Source organism: Aedes aegypti, unplaced genomic scaffold (genome assembly GCF_002204515.2).
Source record: "Aedes aegypti strain LVP_AGWG unplaced genomic scaffold, AaegL5.0 Primary Assembly AGWG_AaegL5_hic_scaff_1497_PBJ_arrow, whole genome shotgun sequence".
Lineage (NCBI taxonomy): Eukaryota > Metazoa > Arthropoda > Insecta > Diptera > Culicidae > Aedes > Aedes aegypti.
Window position 1 is genome coordinate 7,411 of NW_018734940.1, and position 22,949 is coordinate 30,359.

At 36.5% G+C, this 22,949-nt stretch overlaps 1 protein-coding gene across 1 annotated transcript in view; it reads right to left on the reverse strand.

The window, feature by feature from the left end:
• Window positions 1–586: 586 nt before the first annotated feature.
• LOC110680496 (nuclear receptor subfamily 2 group E member 1-like) overlaps window positions 587–22,949 on the reverse strand; it is a gene marked incomplete at its 3' end in the record, with an annotated part of 49,152 nt that continues 26,789 nt past the window's right edge. Inside the window, exons 3-6 of the mRNA XM_021856296.1 lie at window positions 15,469–15,630; window positions 1,049–1,815; window positions 886–984; window positions 587–809 (exon numbers count right to left, since the gene is read on the reverse strand). Coding sequence (XP_021711988.1) covers window positions 587–809; window positions 886–984; window positions 1,049–1,815; window positions 15,469–15,630 — 1,251 coding nt within the window. The remainder of the gene's footprint in view (window positions 810–885; window positions 985–1,048; window positions 1,816–15,468; window positions 15,631–22,949) is intronic.

Below are 22,949 nucleotides of genomic sequence, written 5' to 3' on the forward strand. Positions count from 1 at the left end.
CGAAATGGCAGTATGGTAAAGTCATGCCCATACTCTATGCCCTGGGTCGACGTGATTTGAGTCCATGATCCTCTGGTTGGTTTTGCTGAATAGCTATCCGTTTAGCACTATGGCTTTTTGGGTCCCTAAGATGCATATCTGTTCTATGCTAAATAAAAACATAGATTCATGAAGTATTTATCTTTCTTCATAGTTATACATTTCCCGCGTTAAACTTCGGTCATTTGAATCTGTTTTGCTGAGCTACACAGCTAAAAATATGTTGTAAATTTAAGTTTATTTTCATGTACATATTTGGAGCATCGAAATAAACGTAAATTTCAACGACCAATCCATTATTTTTCAATTGAATTCACTTTAAATTTACACGATCATATAATTTTCAACCATTTTTAGTTGAAAATTGAATGTATATTTATTTAAATTTACATGATGCTGTAATAACACACGAATTTGATTTATATTTACAGTAGATTTCAGTTTAAATCACATTGAAAATTAAATATTTTTTTCTGTGTACGCCTTAGTATTCTGTTCAACCATCAAATTGTATATGTCTATTAAACTGAATAAAGTATATACACACCTGGAGAAAATAGTATCACTGCCTTCATGCAGCCTAGTTCGCTGAGATCCGGGGAAATCTGCCGGAAGCGACACAGTATCTCTTGCATCGTTTTCATTTCCATCTGGGTGGCAGGATCATGCGGTATTCGATCACGCACCTGTGGACTCTCGAGCAATGCACTCAGATCCCAGGGAACACTCCATTGGGCGAAATTTAGCAGAAACAGCTCCTTCCACGATTCCTGTTGGTAGATTTGAGGTAAAAGGGGAAACGTATAAATGTCCATACAAATTCATTAGTCATCGGTTCGAACAAACCTGTAGCAAAAGATGCTGATCATTCTTGGACAGCGTTTGGAAGGGGATCAAACAGCGTACCCATCGCACTGACATGAATAAAAGTCGGGCGGTGGTTTCCTGTAATTGGAATGTTGACGATAATATCTGTTCGATGGTAATTTCTTAACAATAAAGGAAATACCTGTAGAATTTCCCAAGTGGGTAATCGTATTCCGGGGCTGTCAGCAGTCAAAGGTGTGGGATGTGGAATCAGTGGTGGAGGCGGAGGAGGTGGTTGGGGAACTGTTTCACCTGTTTCCGGTGAATTGTATCCTGGGAACATCAGATTGTTATTGTGCATTTGATACTGGATGAATTCCTGGCATTTATCGGAACTCATTATGATATCTAACACCCCAGTTTGGGACAATGGTGAAGGAAGACTGAGATTACTAGCATTGATTGGGGTAGGGCTAAGGACACTGGATCCACAGTCTATCGTCGAAGGTTGTGGACTGGTTAAGCCTTCTGATGGAGAGTCTACACTTATTGAACTTTTGGAATTTGTAGGTGAAGGAGGGAGTTGCTCTAAGGGTTTGTAGAATCGATGACTCGATGGCGGGAAGTCGAACGAAGACATTTTGTTCTGTTCTAGTTTGACAGAGGGTAACAATGAGGGAGGTAACTGTCCATTGCTGGTGGGAGGAAATTCAAATTTAGTTTGTTCTAATTTTACTGGAGGCAGGAGCGTTGGAGGCATGTGGTGTCCCAATGGGGCAAAGGACAAAGGCTGTGGATGATGAAGGATCGAGCTCTGTTGCATTGCTGAATGGTGCAGGTTGGCAAAATGAGGAACGTGGCCGTAGGACGATGTGTTCACGAATGGTCCTCCCAGATGATGTGGATGATGTCCATTTGGCTGAAGGTGTTGCAGCTTGGGTTTCCGCGGACCGCGTTCGTGTTGAACAGCTGGAACGGGAAAAAATCGCAAAAAAGGCACTGTAACCAAAGCAATGAAAAATTAATTACACTCGCGTCACGGAATGGAAGCATTAGTGGAAGCAAGAGTCTACCCAGAAGCCATCGTTCGATAGATCCGCAACTATACCCCAATCGATTGGTGAATGGCAAATTAAAATTGAACTTTTCCGGCGAAAGGAATGTTGAAAAAAGATCGCCTGAGGTGGAAATGGATGCATTTTAGAGCTCGTCAGACGCGTCGTCGATTAGAGCTGGGAATTTCAATCTGCTTTACTTGCAAGGGTTGATGGGGAAATCAGGAATTGTGTTTGGGTCTAGTAGTAGTACCATAATGATGTCTCTATAGATACTGTCGGTGCTAAAGGACATGTGAAACTGAAGCTGTCAGTGGTTGGAGTTTAACACCCGTTGACGAACGGGGTTCCATTAATTGTTATGTGTGAAACTTTGCAGCCTTTATTTTATATGAAGGGGAAAATATTTTATAGTGATTTATCAAAAAAGTGACTTAAAGTGACCTTCACAAAGTCACATCCAGAGATGTAATTGAAAATAGCTATGTCATTTGTTTAGCCTAATTCAAGCTGGTTGCACTATAGATAATCATTGAACCTGTTAAAATTATTTTGTTAATAATTAATTTATTTGGTTCTTCATAAATTATCTTAATAAAACATCACCAGTTAAGTTCGAGTTGGTGGATAAGTTTGTGTACCATGGGTCATAACATTAGATGACTACTGCAGCATAGAAATTCGTAGATGTCTGATTGCCGTGCTAACTACGGACTCCACAAGTATGACAAGTAAGTATGAACTACCGGACATATTTTTTTTAAACATACAGCATTACAATAATAGTTGTTTGCTTATAAAACCATTTATTCTCGAATAACACGCTTATTTCAAGGGAAAATGCCTACATTTAGGCGTATTCTACAGATTTACAATGTTTAATTTTGCAATAAAATAATCCAATACACGAGTTGTATAAATTTTGACATTATTTTTAAATTCAGGAGACCCAAATTCAGCATACAGTGTACTTTTTTATTCCATTACCTGTTTTATTATATGTTGATCAATTTCGCCACAATGTGTCATTTACATTTTTTTATATTTAAACAAAAGTTTATGAAATGATACATGGTAATCCACAAAAAAAAACGATTTCATAAACTGATAAATATTCGGACGCTAACAGCTGCACATGTTTAAAATTTAATATTTTTGAGTAGATGAAAAACCCGAATTCAGTACTATACCATTTAATTCCACTAGAGTTTGTATCCTTTGACAATTACGCGTATTTCGACCTCAACTGTAAGGCCGTCTTCAGTGTCGTGTACTAGACTTCGAATAAATCATTTTTACCAGAAGCCGTGCAAATTCGGGTTGCAGTATATTGTTTGGCATCTTTTTTGCTTTTTTTTGGCATCCCTGGATGCAAATTCATTTTCAAGTGTCGTTAAGTTTCTAGAAAGAATGGAGCAATATCAAAGTTTTAAAAGCGGTTTTCTTCGGGTTGGTCAATAACTCAAGAAAAACAAGAACGTCCAAATACCTTGGCAAATTGAAGAAACATTGTTATTTTCTACGATTTATTGTCCATTCTGAGGAAAACTTACTGTTTCGTTTTTGCTAAGACAAAATTCTATATGAAACCTTAACTTTATCGAATAATCATTTATAGTTGTAGGTGAGTCGAATAAAACTAAGGAATCGATTGAAAAAGATTTCTCTTGCCTAAGTCTGCCGTTTACGCAACTGACTTTTCGCAGCGGAAACAGTGCGCATTTGGCTGAAGCATGAATATCATGGTGCAAAATTTGTTTGATTTTTTCAGAGTTACTCACGCTATGTCCCAACCAACAAATTATGATCTGCTGTTTTAGACATAGCGTGTTACTTACGATACTTAATAGTTCTTCTATGAAATTGAAATTTAATCAATAACTATCACTATTTTTACAAGTTATTAAAAAAGTGCACAAAGTTAGGCTCTAGGGGTGCAACCAATGATGCGTACACAGGAACTTGAATATTTTTGTCATGGGACATATTTGTCACTCAAAACGGCTGAAGTTTAGCAGTAAAATGTACGTAACATATTGAATGACACTGTCCAAAGAAGTGACTTTTCGTGCATGTATAGCAAAATTATCACTACACAACAAAATTTCGCGGAAAATTCAGAAAAATTTCGTTTTGTTTCGAAGCATTTCGTTAGGATTTGAATTTCGTATCGGGTTTTGCGGAATATTTCAATTATTCGTTTCATTTTGCTACGAACAGTTTTGAAAATTTCACATATCGTTTCGTTTTGTATCGCCGTGGAAAATATTCATTTCACATATCCTTAGTTACGAGAGTGTGGGTTGACATTGGACCCATTAACGCAAGATATGGAAGCAGAATGTTGTCAAGGTCATTGTATAATTTTAAAATCCAGCTCAATCCATTCTTGTATGTATCCATTTATATTTGCAATGTGCAATCGAAGTGTTTTTAGTTTCTGGAGATATTTATTTTAGTGAGTATATGACTTTTTTTGTTTCTAATACGTAATTGTGTTAATTCTAAAGAAGGGAAATCTTCAATATAAATACATGCACTTAAAATGCAAATGATTAACTTGAAGACAACAATCAAGAGTCATGTCAAAAATTTATGTTACGATAGGTGAAATTATTTTCAACAATATTTTTTGGTAGCGTGACAACCATCTTCTTGGCGTTGAATTCCCATTCCAAATCTGCTCTTCAATTTAATGTAGTGAAAAAAGTTCCTTTACCTCTGTGCAAACAATTTTCACCACAAAATATTTATACGTCGAGTAAAGTAAAATTTGATTGAGTAGTTATTTTAGAAACAGAAGTCAAGTTCAAATTTAACGTAGCACAATATTCAGAATTTAGCATGGCGTGCATTCAGGTTCAAAATAATATTCTCGATTTTATTGCATAGAGCGTACAACTTATTTAATTCCCAAGTTTTCCCCATAATCATTCAAGAACAAGTCGAAACGAAATTTTCAATGAAAATATTTACATTTACGATTCCAATAACCATAAGAATAGCAAATACCCAAAGAAAACATATTAATGGAAGAAGTTGATTTTCCAAACAGTCCAGTCATTGAATTAACCATACAAGTTTGAAGAATAGCCTATAAATCAAACAAGCGAAAATGTATGGTAGAAGTACTAAGAGCTAAAATTACATTGATTATTGAATTGGTATGCCCGGACGAACGGCTTATTTATAAAAGCATAAATTTTGGTTAAAATATTAGCAGCACTAATTTCAATAATTTTGTCGACATTATAACTATAAAGAACAGCCTTCAGTTTAAAGAAGAGATAATCTCTGATGAAGTTTGACAGTTATTTGTGTACAACCAAACTCAAAAGATGAGCAGCAGGTCATATACAGCTATGTTCTTATTTTTGTTTTTTTTTTTTTTTTTTTTTTTTTTTTTTTTTTTTTTTTTTTTTTTTTTTTTTTTTTTTTTTTTTTTTTAAAGGCACTTCGTGCTCGTGGCCACTACTGTGCCGGAATCAGTTTATCTGTATCTTCCTTACCGACACAATTCTATTTTTAGCTAATCTATATTTACATCTGCTTTTACTCTCTTCTGCTCTTTTGCTCTCACACCGAGCAGGTAGGAGAGTGTTCTGCTGTTGGTCCAATCGATTTCCATAAACCATAGTCAATTGCTCTTGCGGTGGTTCCTTTTGCCGTGTTCCTGAGTCGTTTGAGGCTAGCTGCCTGCGAAGTGGGTCAGTTTGTCTCAGTCACCATCTGATACTGACGGAGGATGGATGTGTTCCCCTAAGCACGGTCCTCCGTGCGGCGTCTTCTGGTGGCTAGACGGGTTATTTTTTGGAGGGGCTGGGAATTGAATCCATGACCTTCCGCTTATGAAGCGAAAGCGTTACCTCAAGGCTACGGACCCCCCTCAACTATGTTCTTATTATCCTTCTTATTCTTGGCATTAGGCCCCAGAACAAATTCTTAGTTTAGTTTTCTAGGAGTACTTTCACATTTATTAGCCAAAATTTTGCTATGCTAAAGGAGCTATTTTGCATTCTTATTTGGGCACACTGCATACTTCATGGTCAACGAAATGAAGGAAACGAAAAAATCCTGGATCGACTAGGAAACGAAAAAGTTGATACCTTCAACATGGATTTGCTTTATGGTCGCAGAAATTACCACAAAGCTAATGCAGGCCCTTTAGAGCATTATCATGCTGATCATTTATTCAAGTTTTGTCCTAGAAATTGGCCTCAAAGAATTTACAACTATATTACGACTGCAAAGCAACCGTATTTCAAAGGACATACTTTTGATCTTTGAAGCTCTTCACTTCAAATAACAAAAAATATAGCTAACTTTTCACATAGACGATATATCGAGGTTACGTTATATCGAGGCTACCTTATATCGAGGTATGACTGTATATCTGTGATTACACGTCCAATTGAAACTCTCTATTCTTCTTCTTGGCATTAACGTCCTCACTGGTACAGAGCCTGCTTCTCAGCTTAGTGTTCTTATGAACACTTCCACATTTATTAACTGAGAGCTTTCTTTGCCCAAGTTGCCATTTTCGCATTCGTATATCGTGTGGCAGGTACGATGATACTCTATGCCCAGGGAAGTCAAGGAAGTTTCCATTACGAAAAGATCCTGCACGGACCGGGAATCGAACCCAGACACCTTCCGCATGGCTTTGCTTTGTAGCCGCGGACTCTAACCACTCAACTAAGGAAGGCCCCAATGAACTCTCTATTGCGCATTCGAAAGGCAATGAGTTATTCTTACTTTGTATAAATTTCCCAAAAAACAATTTTTGAACTTAGTATACTCAATTTTAGATCAAGCTGAGGGTCGTGGGTTCGAATCCCACCGGTCGAGGATCTTTTCGGGTTGGAAATTTTCTCGACTTCCCAGGGCATAGAGTATCTTCGTACCTGCCACACGATGTACACATGCAAAAATGGTCATTGGCAAAGTAAGCTCTCAGTTAATAACTGTGGAAGTGCTCATAATAACACTAAGCTGAGTAGCAGGCTCTGTCCCAGTAGGGACGTAACGCCAGAAAGAAGAAGAAGATACTCAATTTTTACTGAAAGTTGTGACATTAAAAAAAAACACACTGAAATATTTCCAGCATATACATACAAATTGTATGAAAGCCAAAATAATCACCTAATTTTGTTATTTTTTTCTGTTGAATGGAAAACATCATCTGATAATGACATTTTCAATGTGTTTAAGTCAAAACCGACCATAATGTCACTTACACCCCTTTGCATTTAAGCAACTTATTTTTTGTAGCATAAAATTTTCTAACTTCCTATAACTTAACGGGGCCTCCCTTACCTTAGTGGTAATGTCGGCGGCTACAAAGCCATGCTGAAGGTCTGGGTCTGGGTTCAATTTCCGTTTGGTCCAGGATCTTTTCGTAATGGAAATTTCCTTTCCTTCCCTGGGTTGAGAAGCAGACTCTGTCCCATTAGAGACGTAATGCCAAGGGAAAAAAACTCAACGACAATCATCGTAAAGTCACACTAATATTATTGTTGAATAGATCGCACAAATTTTCCACGCCAAATAATAAACGTAATGAATTTTCCGTCAGCTTATTCAAGATAGTTATAACTTTAGTATTCTCTCAATTTCTTTCACTTGAAATGTTTCCATCTTCAACTCATTCCCAACTGTGCAAAAGCATTAAATCAACCACAACATTAATGCATCTGGAGCGTTAGAGTTCATCTAAAATTATAGCGCATATCGAAAACAATTTCAAACACCGTGAAGCCCATCTATTCAACATTTAGGGGTCGCAGATCGTCAACACTAGGTATGTGTAGGCTAGCCTATACAATCGTCACTCACATGTGCTTCTCGGTCGGTGGCATCAAACCAAAAGCCGACCATCAAAAGCGCGTGGGAACAGAAGCACTTGCCAGAGCCGACAGCACTCACCCCATCCATCCACCCACCCACACCAGAGCATAAATATTTACTTACACATGCTATCCACAACAGACACCTTTGGCCGAACATCCCAACTGATGGCAGCAGGATCGTATACAGCTATTTACCTTTTCACACATGGCACAGAGTTTCTCTGCTTCCCCCCATGCGCTGTTGCAGCATCAGCATCAACCCCGACCAGCCGACGGGATGGAAAAACCGGAAAATCATCATGAGTAGCGTACTTGAAACACGAAATTAGTTAATTTATAATTAATTTAACCTCGGTGGGAGAAACGAAACGTGAAACTGATATTTAGATCCCACGTTGGGTTTTGTTTCCCTTTTTTTTTCGGCGAATAGGTGAACATTTGTGGGTAAAACGAAATCAGCGGAAACATACAGCTCCTACCGCAAAAAATAAAACACAATTTATGGCAAGCGCCGCACTAGACAGCGGACTAACAATTGTTAACCAACAAAGCACTGTGACAAACAGTCGAAAAATATTACACATGAAAAGTTTCCCAGACCTAAGCGAGAATCGAACTCGCACACCAAAATTTTATTTCTTTAAAACAGCAAAATTTTTGCTTATATTTCTTGTGTTGTAAATTCAGCAATCGATCCAGTAAAATGAAATTTGCTGGATCTTTCAGCAACTCAAATTCGCATAAAAATAATAGCATGTTTACTGCCCGAGTAGGTGGAAAAAGCTAACCAATATCATAATTTGTTGTTCTACAGTAATTAATGACGATAATAATCAGCTATTGGTTTGTTGGAGATAAGAGGTAAATGATCATAAATAATATCAAAAATAATATGGAGAAGTATTGAACAATATCTTGTTAAGATATTATAAGATCAAAACAATATCTGGTAAGTTCATTGATTGACCAACAAATCAATATCAAAATATGATCTGACAGATGACGATGAATAAAAATAATCAAAAAGTCGGCAACCTAGATCGATACCTTGACCTTCGGATCTATAAATAGAGATGCTAACCAATCGGCTATGCCTACCAGTTGGAAGTTAAAAAGACACCGCATGCTTCCAGTGGGCGATTATGTCCTTTGAAGGAAGCACCACACTAGACAACGGACAAGCATGCAACGCCCAGTGGCACAGTCGAAATACGTTCTTGACGAAAAGTTTTCCGGACTGAAGCGGGAATCGAACCCACAGTTCATGAGAATGAGAGCATCGTTGTCTTCGCCTTCTGAGACTACTTTTCGCTTCTAGAGATTGTCTTGACGTCACACTGTTCAGTAGACTGATGCAAATTTTGAAGTTTTTGCTCCCCTATGCTTAAACGGTGTCAATTATGATGAAAATCATTCTCCCAAAATTTGAAGTGATTTGGAAGAAATTTGGTTGTGCACACGCCATTTGAAGTTTATATGGAAATTACTATGGAAAAGCCAAACCTTTTTTGTTCAGTCCTCTATCTGCTCGTCATAATAATATATGAAAAAGCGAACACACTCTTCCCATGTAAAATTTTCCCAGCTACAACTTTGCCGAAGACCACATTTTGTTTGGACGTAAGGATAAATTGTTATTCTTGATTTCAAAGTCTAAACCATGCTGAGATGATCATTCAATTACCTTCAGAGCAACACTGCTGTTTTGCTGTAGAACATAGTAGCCTGGATTACTTAGATCTATTCTTCCCGCCAGGAGCACCACTGTTGCCTGCCGAATAGTTGGTGAAGCTTACTGAAGGCAAACCCACTTTATGATGATGAATAACAATTTTTCCTGACGTGCAATCAAAATGTGGTCTTCGGCAAAGTTGTAGCTAGAAGAATTTCACATGAGAAGAGTGTGTTCACTTTTCCATAAAATATTATGACGAAGAGATAGAGGGCTGAACACAAAAGGCTGGCGTTTTCCATAGTAATCTCCATATAAACTTCAAATGGCGTGTGCACAGTCAAATTTCTTCCAAATTATTTCAAATTTTGGGAGGATGCTTTTTACCATAATTTAAATCGTTTAAGCATAGGGGAGCAAAAATTTTGAAATTTGCATCACTCTACTGTTCAGTCCTGCCATTTTGTTTTCGGATATGTTTTGTTTTTTTTACATGTTTTCAGATGTTGAGCTATAGCGCTGAGATTTATAAAATCTTCGAACATATTTTCAATATCAAATTGAGATATGCGATCATAATTTGTTCGTATCGAGATGTGATTGTGATTTTCCGCCTTCCCGGGTGACCATTAGGCCGTCCCTTATTTTTCTTAAATGCGAAATGTTATAAGTTCGTCATTGTGAAGTGCTCGTTTTGGTAAGAAGAAAATCAGGTAAAAATTTGAAGTCCGTACGTGGACGCTAAGTGGTCCCCCAACGACTCTAAAGGTATTAGGTGTAGATGACTCCCGTTCGCCAAATCGAGCTCGCTGCTCTAGTGTACGCAACATGAGTACGAAAAGCCACTTGTAACAAATTGATAATTAGCAAATAACTATATGTAAAACAATATTTTATACTGTGGATAGCTTCATAACACTGCACGCTGACATAAAATTCATAACTACAAAGGGATCGTTCAAATATTACGTGACGCAACAGGGGGAGGGAGGGGATCTTCCGTAGTGTTACGGTCCATACCAAAATTTTAAATCTTTCATACAAAAGCTGTGACGTGGGATAGGGAAGGGGGTCTAAAATTGGCAAATTTTGTGTCACGCAATATTTGAAAAACTTCTATGCTGATGATCAACGCGCGCAGGACAATTTGTTACTGGTGGCTCTTCGTACTCATGTTGCGTGCACTAGAGCAGCGAGCTCGATTTGGTGCACGGGGGCCATCTGCACCTAATACCTTTAAGGTCGTTGGGGGACCACTTAGCGTCCACATACGGACTTCAAATTTTTACCTGATTTTTTTCTTACCAAAACGAGCACTTTACAATGACGAACTTATAACATTTCGCATTTTAGAAAAATAAAGGACGGCCTAGTGACCATCCAGCAAAGTACATTTTAATTTGCTGAATAATCATCACTTGATTATTTATTACTCTCGTAGGATTTCTTGCTGGTTCAAAGCAATTTCAGGCCGCCAAATTTTGATTGATGCAAAATTTAAGTTAAGTTCGTAAAAAAACAAATGCTATTCCGTTGCTAAAAACATTTAATTTCACAGTAAACAAAATCCTAAATTTTCTGGGAATTGGGAGGAACCAGTAAAGCCGTTGGCCGTTCCGGTATTGTTACCCTAGAAATAAACACTTGAGTTATTTATCAATAATTAGTGTTTAATTAAATATTGTACTTACTCAGATATACAAAAAAGGACGACTAATAGATTTTTTTTCTCACGAACCTCCATGCTAATTTGCAAATGAAAGTAAGGGATTTTTTTTTAGTTCCTCGGTTGACATGTACAACTGTTGCTGGAGTTCAGTAATTATGTTCACTGGTTTACAACAAAATTTCTAATCGATTGTTGATTATCAATCACCTGTCATATAATTTCAATAATCAATAAACCTGATGATGTTAACAATTACCCAGCAAGTTAAATTGCTGAATTCAGGTAAACAATTTCAGAAGTGCTGTACATTAGTAAAATTGTGTATTGCTGAATTGGTTTCACCGAACGAAATTGCTGGAAGACTGATCGAAAATTTGGTGTGCATACTAGCACAATGCACATAAAACGGGTGCACGACGTTAGGCATAAATACGATAGACATAATGGACGTTTGGCATAATGGACGATAGGCATAATTTCCAAAATCGTAACCTCTTTATAACGTAACTCGATAAAACGTAACTTTTTTTGGTTCCCATTTATTTTTTGAATTTTTATTATAAACATAGTTTAACATTAGTTTACGCTCTCACTGGAACCAAGCCTGCTACTAACTTCAGTTTTATATGAAAATTTTTATCAATTTTTGATTTAGACTTTGCATTAAGAAACAATAGATGAAACTCAGATTAGACTTGTGTGTCATCGTCGATCCATTTAACGTTTATTTTAAAATACATTTTTTTCTAAAACTGCTTGAGAAAATATTGAAGTATAGCTTTAGGAATTTCAACAGATATTCTACAAATAATTTCTCAAAGAATTGATGTTTCTCCTGGAATTTATCCACAGATTTCAACTAGAATCAACTGGAATCAGGCACCCTAGCCTCCAGAGATTCCTCCAATAATTTTTCCATGGACTCATCTTGAACCCTTCTGATAGTCATGTATAAATATTAAGACATATTACTCAAATAATTCCGATAGGGATCTCCCAGAAAACCCACTAGTTAACCCTCCGGATATTCATATTTAAAATTTCTGAGATTTTCTTCAGAACTGTTTCTAGGGATTTCCAGATTTTTTTCCAAAGTGATTTCAGAGATTCATCCAAGAGTTTCTAGGAAAATTTGATCAATATTGGATTAACGGATTCCTGTCTTGAGGATTGCTTGAAGAAATTTATCAGAACAATCTCATTGAGTTCCGCCAAGAAATGGTTCAAATGTTTCTCCAGGAATTTCTCCAGAATATGTTCAAGGACTGTTTTTCAATGAATTCTGGATTCTAGGAATTTCATATTTAGAGATTTTGAATATTTCCAACATTTTTTTTTAATATCTCTTTAAATTCAACTGTGCCTTTGATCAAGAATTTCAACATGTAATTTCTTCAAAATATGAAGTGAATTCTTCAAATCATTTAGTCAACGATACTTTCAATACCCAAAGTTTTTGCAGGTGTTTCTATCCAGAGATTCATAAAATATTCCAGCAATTTTCCATGAATGCTTCCAGAACAATCCAGTAATAGTTTGTGGAATGCTCTTGAAATCATTCTTGAAAAATCGTATGGATTCGTCCATAAACCTGAAAAAAAAAAAATTTTCTCGGAATATCTCCAGCAATTTCATAATTCATTTCTGCAGAAATCTCCGAGGATTTATCCAAGAATCATTCAATGTACTACTGAAATTTCTTCAAGGATTCTATGTGGAACGAAACCCTTCTTTGATAACATCAGGAATTTCTTATGAAAGTTCTTTCTGATTTTTTTCAGTGAGCTCTCCAAGTTATTAAGTATTTGTTTAGAGATTTTTCCATGGATTTTTTATGACACAATTTTATGCAGATTACTCCAAAAACTGTACAATTTCCCTAGATCTTCCAGAGAATTATCCTAGAATACCGCTGATAGTCCCAACAGGTAAGAAACTTTTTCTTTGAAAATCTCTTATGGATAGTTCTACTTTTGGATGAAGATTTATAGCAATTCTTCATGAATTCTTTTATTTATTGCATTGAATAATAATTCATAAATAATAAATTTTAGAATTTAACCATGAAAATAAAATTTACAACGAAAAAATAAAATTGGCTAAATAATGAATAAAAATTGTTATAAAGACTGAAAATACCAGCTAAGTGAATAATATCAATTTTGGAATCATTTTCTCATTAAAAAATACATGCTAAACTAAATTTAGGAAAAAAATTGCTTCTCCAATCACTTTTGGGTAATCGGCAAAAAATTATAGAAGCCGTCCAACCTACTTAACTTTCAATTGCAATATTTTTAGGGCTCAGGTGCCATAGCGGTAAACGCACTGCTCTTCAGCAAGACCAAGCTGAGGGCTTGGATTCGAATTCCATCGATAGAGGAATGTTTTCGTAATGGAAACTTTCTCGACTTTTCAGGGCATGGAGTATCTTCATGCATACAAAAATGGCCAATTGGCAAAGAAAGCTCTCAGTAAATTACTGTATACGACATTAGAGTGATGCAAATTTTGAAATTTTCGCTCCCCTATGTTTAAACGACTTATATTATGGTAAATAGCACCCTCCCAAAGTTTGAAATGAATCGGAATAAATTTGACTGTGCACAGGCCATTTGAAGTTTATATGGAGATTACTATGGAAAACGCCATCCTTTTGTGTTCAGCCCTCTATCTCTTCGTCATGATATTTTATGGAAAAGTGAACACAATCTTCTCATGTGAAATCCTTTCAGCTACAACTTTGCCGAAGACCACACTTTGATTGGACGTCAGGATAAATTGCTATTCATCATCATAAACTGGGTATGCATTTTGCATGCTCAACCAACTGCCCGGCAGGCAACAGTGGTGCTCCTGGCGGGTAGAATAGATCAAAGTAATCCAGGCTACTATGTTCTACAGCCAAAAATCAGTGTTGCTCTGAAAGTAATTGAATGATTATCTCAGCATGGTTTAGACTTTGTTATCAATAATAACAAATTTTCCTTACGTCCCATCAAAATGTGGTCTACGGCAAAGTTGTAGCTGGGAAGATTTCACATGAGAAGGGTTTGTTCACTTTTCCATAGATTATTACTTCGAGCAGTTAAAGGACTGAACACAAAAGCTTTGTCTTTTCCATAGTAATTTCCATATAAACTTCAAATGGCGTGTGCACAACCAAATTTCTTCCAAATCACTTGGGAAAATGATTTTTATCATAATTGACACCGTTTAAGCATAGGGGAGCAAAATTTTCAAAATTTGTATCAGTCTAATACGACATATAAGTGCTCAATAGAACACTAAGCTGAGTAGCAGGATCTGCTCAAGTCGAGACATAATACCAGAAAGAAGTGGATGAAGAACATTTTGCAATAAGAAAAAATGAATTAAAAAGCATGAACATTGTTCACTGCATCATAAATCAAAATTAATGATGTACTAGTTTAAAGCAAATAAACGCGCTCATGGTGAGCTGTTTTATCAAAATTCCCGCTTAAGCCTTAACAGAACAACTATGATATTCCTGTGGTCACCTACACTGCTGAACCATTTCGCACCATTCCATTACACAGCAATCAACTTTCGTTGGCCAAAAGGATAAAACTTTATCTCCTGCGAGCGAGACATCAACCGTCTTAGAAGCGGAAAAGCGAAAAAGTACAACTGGAGTGAAAATGGCGTTAAAAGGGGATTATTGAACTCAAAATTTTGGTTTGTGGCGAAAGCCTCTTTCTCAGACGTGTTTGTCATTTTTCAACTCAATTTATGGTGGAGTGAGTGGAAGACGTTTCGCTTCGCCAGGAGCAGCTGCCGATGGCTTAGTTGCGAATTATGTTCTTTCCCAGCCTGAAGTTTCATACTGAGGTAGGGAGCCGGAAAGGAAGGCAGTAAAATTCCGACCGAAATTCGAGGGTGGAAACTGACTACCCAAGCATTTCATTGGCACCATAACTCAAAGATCAAAAGCGCGTTGGGTTTTGACTCGATACTAGAACGGTGTTCTCTTCTATCTGCTAAAGAACGCCTAGGTTAACGCTTCATTTGAGGTTGTTTGTACAAATATTTCAACTGTGCATGTAATCTCCAAAGTGAAAATGAGCTGTGAAATCGCTGAAGGATTTCCCGGCTGGGCGAATAAGGTGTGGAAGCTTCGTCAGCTGTGTTTGCCTCCTGTAATGTGATTTCGTTTGCACATCTCGGCTTTCGTCGAACCGCAACACAGATTGATTGGTATTCAAAATCGCGACACTCCATCCTAATGAGTGCGCATTAACCGTGAACACGCTTCAGGCTTCTTGCATGGTAATCCCTCCAATGGTTCACCTCTAGGCGAAACTTGAATCCAACAAAATGGATCCACTTAACTTCATACTACTTTTGCCCACTTACCGTCTTTGTTCATCGCGGATTGGAAGCACTTGGATAATCGACAGGCTCGACACTGGTTCCGATGGGTTTTGTCCACTGGGCACCGACCCTTCAGTTCACCAGCCGCCTTGCAGGTGTAAACTCGATTCCGATGTATACTGCGTTTGAAAAATCCAGAACAGCCTGTTGGAAGGATATAATATGAACAAATAAAATGATGATAGGATTGATTATTTTCTAAAACATATTAGTACTGCTGCAAAAATGCACTTCTTAAAATTTTTCAATTAATATGAATTGTTTTTTTAACTTCTTTAAATATTAGTATCATTCCAAACATAACATTCATTTCTTATATCTAGGTGTTCTGTGTTAGACAATACTATCATCCTAATTTGGTAAAACAAATTTTAGATTTTGTTAACATTTTGTTAACAACATATTACATTTCATTTGCCGTAGCAGTTCAGATGTTTTTACAGGTGAGTTGATTTCACCTGCTTATAAGAGAAAAAATAACACGTTTTCAATTTATTAGGGGAATTTTTTTTTATCTCCGTACGGGTTTGGGCCGAAAGGTCTCAGATTTTCATGAAACTTTTTCCACAGGCAGACCTCATCAATATATGAATAAAAAAAATGAGAAAAATTCAGGGTCGCCTATTTTCCCGGAAAACTCAGTTGGAAATTTTTTGTTTCCCCCTGACACTACTTACTTTGAAAAATCATAAGTCAAGAACGAAGCATCATAGAAAAAAAGTTTTTTTTTTGTGAAAATGAAAGCAAATTTTCTCAGGAATAAAAAAAATATATTAACTGAAAAAAGTTTTCCACAAAATTTTCCACCGTTGAGAAAATTCGTAAAGAAAATCCGGAAAAACTATGCTCCAACTCGTGGAAAATTTTCAAAAAAATATTTTTGAGAAAATAATTTCATGAGCTTTAATTGCTGAAATTTTTGAAAGGTAGGTACTTTTTTTTCGTTTTTGAGTTATGGCCAATTTTGTAAAAAATGTGCAAATGTGCAACTTTGAGCCTTTTCTTTCGAAAAATCATAACTCAAGAAAGAAGCATCGTAGAAACAAAGTTTTTTATGAAAATGAAAGCAAATTTTCTCAGGAATGAAAAAAAAAATATTAACTGGAAACAGTTTTCCACAAAATTTTCCACCGTTGAGAAATTTCGTAAAGAAAAGCCGGAAAAACTATGTTTCAATTAGTGGAAAACTTTCAAAAATATAGTTTTGAGAAGGTAATTTCATAAGCTTGAATCGCTGAAATTTTTGAAATGTATTTTTGTTTGTTTTTGAGTTATGGCCAATTTTGTGAAAAATGACCATATAACCCTTTTCTTTGAAAATCCATATTTCAATCGAAGCATCAGAAAAACAAAGATTTTTTATCAAAGCAATTGCAAATTTTCTAAAACATCTGAAAAAAAAGATATGGGATTGGTTTTAATGAAGTATAAGTCGGGATGGATGATATCTTTCATGAAAAATTACACTGCTAAGAAAAACTGAAAAAAAACTGTTTCTGCTTCAATTTTTCATTACACTGAAAAGGGATTCTTTCTTTTCTATGGAACAAATAAGATTATTATTATTATTTTTTAATTTTATTTATTCAATTATTCAGTATATAATTTACATTTTCATCTTAATGCAATGTCGGTGTAGGTGCTGAGGCTCATTTTGTTGAGACCAATGAGTTTTTGTGTTTGTTTCGAATTAATTGTGACGAATCTTTTGGACTGATTCGCATTGGAAACTGTTTTCCAATTGGATATAATTTGACTGGACAACCAGCTGTTCAGTTCAATATTTAGTGAACAGTTTGATATGCCAAAGAATGGCTCAGGACCAATGAGTGTATTGGTTAGCTCATTGGCAATTTCATTACCCTCTAGACCCGTATGCCCCGGGATGCAATATACACACTCAATCTGTTCGGTAAAAATAACTGGGTTTTTGAACTACCGAAAAAGTCAGTAAACTAAAACAAAATGTCAGAAATCGAAAAACAGAGATTTTTCACTGAAATTTTGCAGAGAGCTTTCTTTTCATATCATATATCGATAAAAAATAAAACATAATTAAATTTTCTTTTCAATTACGCGTGGCGACAGTTTTCATTTTACTGACTTTTTCGGTAGTTCCAAAACCCAGTAAAATTTTACCGACCCCAGTAATTTAATCTAAGTGTGTAGTTTAACTCGATTGCTAATGGCTAGGGTTTTTATAAGCAAGAACACATTCCCACACTAATTTTGAGTTAAAAGTGTAAGCTTTCAGAGTATGAAGAGCTGCTTGGCTGTCTGAGAAAATACGGATTGTGGCATTTCTGTAATTCCTATTTACGCTGAGCTGCACACATTCAAACTTCAGCCTGAAAAACTGTAGGCCACTGTCCGAGAGGGACAGAGATTTTAGTTCTTGCTCCGTGCACTCCAGATCCAGAACGATTGTTCATTCTCGATCCATCAGTGTAGAATTTGATTGAGCCTGGAGGATTGATCGTTTTAGCCTCAGAGCGCTTTTCTCAGCATCCATCTTTATGAATTGATCTATCCGGGGCAGATTAAGCATTGCATCTAGGGCGAATGAAGAGGTGCTGCGAACTGCACCAGTAATGGCGACGCACGTAGCGCGTTGGATTTTGTTCAGCTTGGCTCTAGCCGTAACCTCGTTTGTTTTTGGCCACCAAACTAGGGAAGCGCAGGCCGAACGATGGTTTTATATATCCACATGATCATTTTAAGTTTTCACTTCTTTCCACAGGTCTTTGAGCAGACCCACAGAGAATTGAGACCTTTATTTACCATGTTTTGAAGATGTGTGTTCCAATTTAGTTTAGAATCACGCGTAATGCCAAGGTATTTGACTTCATTTGAGTAAACCAATTGTGTTTGATTAAGGAAAAGAAGTTGCAGCTGTACCTTTCTGCGCTTTGTGAAAGGAACAATCGTAGTTTTTGAAGGATTTATCCCCAGTTTTTCTTTCAGACACGAGGAGGGCGTGTAATCGAGAGCTGATTGCATTCTTGCTAGGACAACGCTTTCAAATTTGCCGCTTACAATGCACAATGGTCGGAAAAAAGTGAAGTTTGGCCAAAACTATTTTTATCGCCTTAATCGATGAAATATGTAATCTGAATATGTTCTTTGGCGTTTTTGTTGTTTCTGAAGGGGTTATTCACAAATTACGTAACTTTGAAAAAAAGATTTTTTTCAAATTAAAATTGTTATCAAACTGAACTGAAAGCACAAATTCTGTTTATATTTGATCGAGTTTGATCAAAATGTGTATGAATAGTGGTTGTATATATTTTAATTAAACTTTGTATGTAAAATATCGTCAAAATATATGTAAAATATTGAATTATTCAAATAGCTCTAACTTGCAAATCAGCAAATTTCTGCAAAAATTTTGAAGGATTTTTGTGAGATCTAAAGATGCTTTTTGATGTGCAATATTCGAAATGGCGCCGACATGTTCATGTTCAAAATCATCAAAATTACTAAAGTGTAATATTGAATAGTATTAAAACTTCAACCAAATATTTTTTCCATCCTCTTGCTTGATAAAAGTGTTGAACCATAAGCTTTCAGATTGTGGGTAACTTTGGGGAAATATTGCATTCCTAAATTATAAATTTTGTGCTTTATTTTATAGTTACATTTTTTAATTTTTTGACTTCAGCCGGTTTGCCGTCATAAAAGTCATAGAAATTTAAATTTTAGTTCAATTTCAGTTAAGGATCATAATAATATAACACATGAGGTATATTTTAAAATTAAAAAAAATCATGAAAATCTCAAAAAAGTTTTTGGTAGTTTTGGCTGCCCCTTTATATGGAGCCCGACCATTGTGCAATGATGACAACATCATCAGCGTAGCCAACAACCTCGAATCCTCTTTTTTCCAAGCTATTAAGAAGATCATCCACCACTAGAGACCATAGCAAAGGTGAAAGTACCCCTCCCTTGTGGCCATGACAGTGGCGCACGATCCGCTCAACTCGGATGAGATTCGGCGATTTGCTAGCATAGCATGTACCCAGGTAGCAATGCATGGGTCATATTTTCTCCTATGCATTGCTGACACTATAGACGAATAGGAAGCGTTATCAAATGCACCCTAAACGTCAAGAAATGCCACGATGGTGATTTCCTTTGCATGAAAAAATTCCTCGATCTTGTTGACTAGCATATGTAGTGCTGAGATCGTAGATTTTCCACTTTGGTAAGCGAATTGGTATTTGGAAAGAGGCATTGCTTCCATAAATTTTGAATTTATTAACTCTCCTAAGACCTTTTCCATTATTTTAAGCATCACTGACGACAGACCTAGCTTCGGCTGGATATATACTAAAATTGGAACGATGCAGAGAAGATTAACATGGCCCAAAAGGGCTTAGAGCCAGGGTCCAATTGAGAAATATTATTTTCAAAATTTTTGTTTCTTTATCGTGAAAAATGTTTTTTGATTTCTTTCTGCAAATCCTGCCATATAGTTTTCATAGCAGGATCGCGAATGCGTTGAAATTGCCTTCTCCTCACGTTTTTAAGACGGATCAAGAGTTTAAGATCATTGTCTATAATCACGGTTTAAATTTTACTTCACATTTTGGAATTGCAATGCTCCTGGCTTTAACTATGGAATTTGTTTTAAGAGCATTGTCAATATCAAGTTTTGTTTGTAAAGAAATGTTAACATCAGGATTAGAGTTAATATATGTTTCATATATATTCCAGTCGGCTCGAAAATAATTGAAAGTGGAGCTGATAGGATTGAGAATCGCTTCATGGGATATTTGAAACGTAACAGGGACATAGATGACTACCCGAGCAACACACATGTTATAATTGTGTATTATCAACTGATATATGACTAGTTTTGGTCATATATCAGTTGATAATACACAATTATAACATGTGTGTTGCTGAGGTAGAGTCGGTTAAGACCAAATCATTCGAAATTAAAAAAAAAACGAACGGCTACTTGACGGAAAAAATTAGTTTGTGAATGAGCATGATTATAATCTTCTTGATGGGTATGATTTTTAATCAAGCGATCGTTAACTTAAAAATGAGCATTGTTCTACACTATACCAAGGGAATTCCGGAAACGACCGTTATCGTAACGAACATTACCGTTCATCTGTCTGGTACGAGCCTCGACGACTACGTGAAGGGCAAGCCCAAAAGTTAGACTTATGATTGCCATCGCAATTTGCGCATATGAACTTATCGGTAGCTTCCTTCATAGAACCGACGTCCTTAGCTTGAGAAAAACCTCCGCAAATCATGCAATTAGCATCCATGCGGCAATGTTTTGTTCCATGACCCCACTTTAGGCACCTACAGCACTGAGTGGGGTTTTGAAAATTTCCTCCAGGTTTCTGGAAATGTCACACGGACATCGAACATAAGTCTAGCTTTTTCTAAAGCTTAAATGTTATTTAGATCTTTTTTTTTAGTGAACTAAATAATATTCATGAGAAAGCTCTTTCAGAACAATGCCAGATTGGGTTCCCTTTTTCATAATGATTACTCACTTGAGAGACCATTCAAGACAACTTTGAACAAACGTTCAGTTTTGTCGTCATAAGTAAAAAAATTGTGCTTCTTCTCTTCAAGATGTTTGCGATCAGTTTTCCTTTCGTTGCGATTTGGAAGGAAACCTTGATTCCCCTCATGGAGTTCAAGATCTCCTGCCTAAATCCCCCAAATTCGGAACAACTGACCACGATAGGCGGCACTCTTTCTTTCCTCACTTGAATCAAAGAGCCTGGGCTAGAGGGTGCTTCGATTTGAACTTCGGAAAATTTGTCTAGAGCATCGAACTGATTGCTCATGTCGATACAATTATCAACAATATTCATTTCTCCCTTGGAAGAAAGTTCGCATTCCTGAGAAACGTCCTTTCTTCCATTCTTGCCACGTTGCGTGACAGTTTTAAATCCCACTTTTTTGGAAAAAAGTTGTGAATTCAGAGATTCATCCTTCCTTTTGTTTGTAGTTGCAACCATGTTTAGTGAATAAACGAAAGATGACGAGACCTCCCAAGAGGTTTTTTTTCCCAAGACGGTGTCCAAGAAGGATTACCACCGCTAGCTTTCGCTAACGGGTTCAATGAATAATCGAAGGCACGGGTCCAAACAAGGATCGTAAAGGGATCAATAGTAGAAAGAATAGTACTGAAAAGTACCGTTTACAATTTTAGCACTGAAAGGTACTGTTTTTGTAGCACTGAAAAGTACTGTTTTATTGTTTTAGGTAGTTAATAAAAAAATTCCAAGAGCAGAGAGAATTCGTGTACGCACAGTACGAACGTACGATGCGCACTGCGATGCATTGTTGATGACTGCTTTCATTGTACTCCAGCTGCAGCCCTCAAGTAAGGATTTATCGAGCTCACCCTCTTCCGGTAATGTAGCATCGAGTATGCAGTGGCGACATTCAATTACTTTAGCCGCTTTAAGTCATACCGAGGTGGCGCTTTTTATCCCAGGCTTTTTGAACAGATGTTTCTTTTTAAATCACTCCACGTTTGGCCACGACCCTTGATGCAACATCGGAACTATGCAACTTGATAATGCTAAAGATGAAGAAACGTTATCTTCAACCTGCACATGCTGTCGGTGTCTGGCCAGTGGCCACCACTCGATTAGCGCTTTTGCATGTCACCATCACTATAAAAACTGTATCCAGATGATGATCAGTTCTAAACGTTTGCACAATTAATCCTGTCCAGCACATTTCAGGTGGCGCTACTATGTTGAACTCGTGGACCCTCAGTACGTCGGAGAAATTCTTGTGCTCCCAATGAAGTTTGAGAGATCTACAGTTTCACAATCCGAGTTTTCAATAAAAAGTTCTTACAGGGGGAGATCATCCAGTACCGGACACTTAAGTCACTAAATTCTTAATTCGAAAAATATTGATTTTATGGGCTCGTGTTACCCATTTATGATAAATATTATCATTTTTATAGTGTACAAAAATAAATTTGAAAATATAAATATGAATTTTGACACTGCATTTTAATGATGAATTGTAGTACCAAATTGATCGATCTCGGAAAGTGGCACCCAATACCGGACACGATCTGGAAATGCCTCTAATTCTGTAAATTTAAACATCATTGAATGTGTACACTTTAGGAATAGTTTATAATTACCAATTCAATGCATTTGCAACATTTACAAGAATAATTTGAGTTTTTCTTAGTTCGCAAGATGCCTATCAAAAACCTCTTTCATATATGATGAAAAATAGTACATTTTACGATGTTGTTCTGAATGTTCATTCTTCTTGATTTTATTGCATGTTTGATACCATGATCGACGGAACCCATGAAAAATGAAAGTATTCTGAGACACTGATGTAATAATTACAAAGATATCATATAACAAATCAAGCTGTCCGAAACTGAGGGACAGGAGGTACTTAACCAAAATTGTAATTTGTCCATACATAGTTCAATTATGGTACAAAAT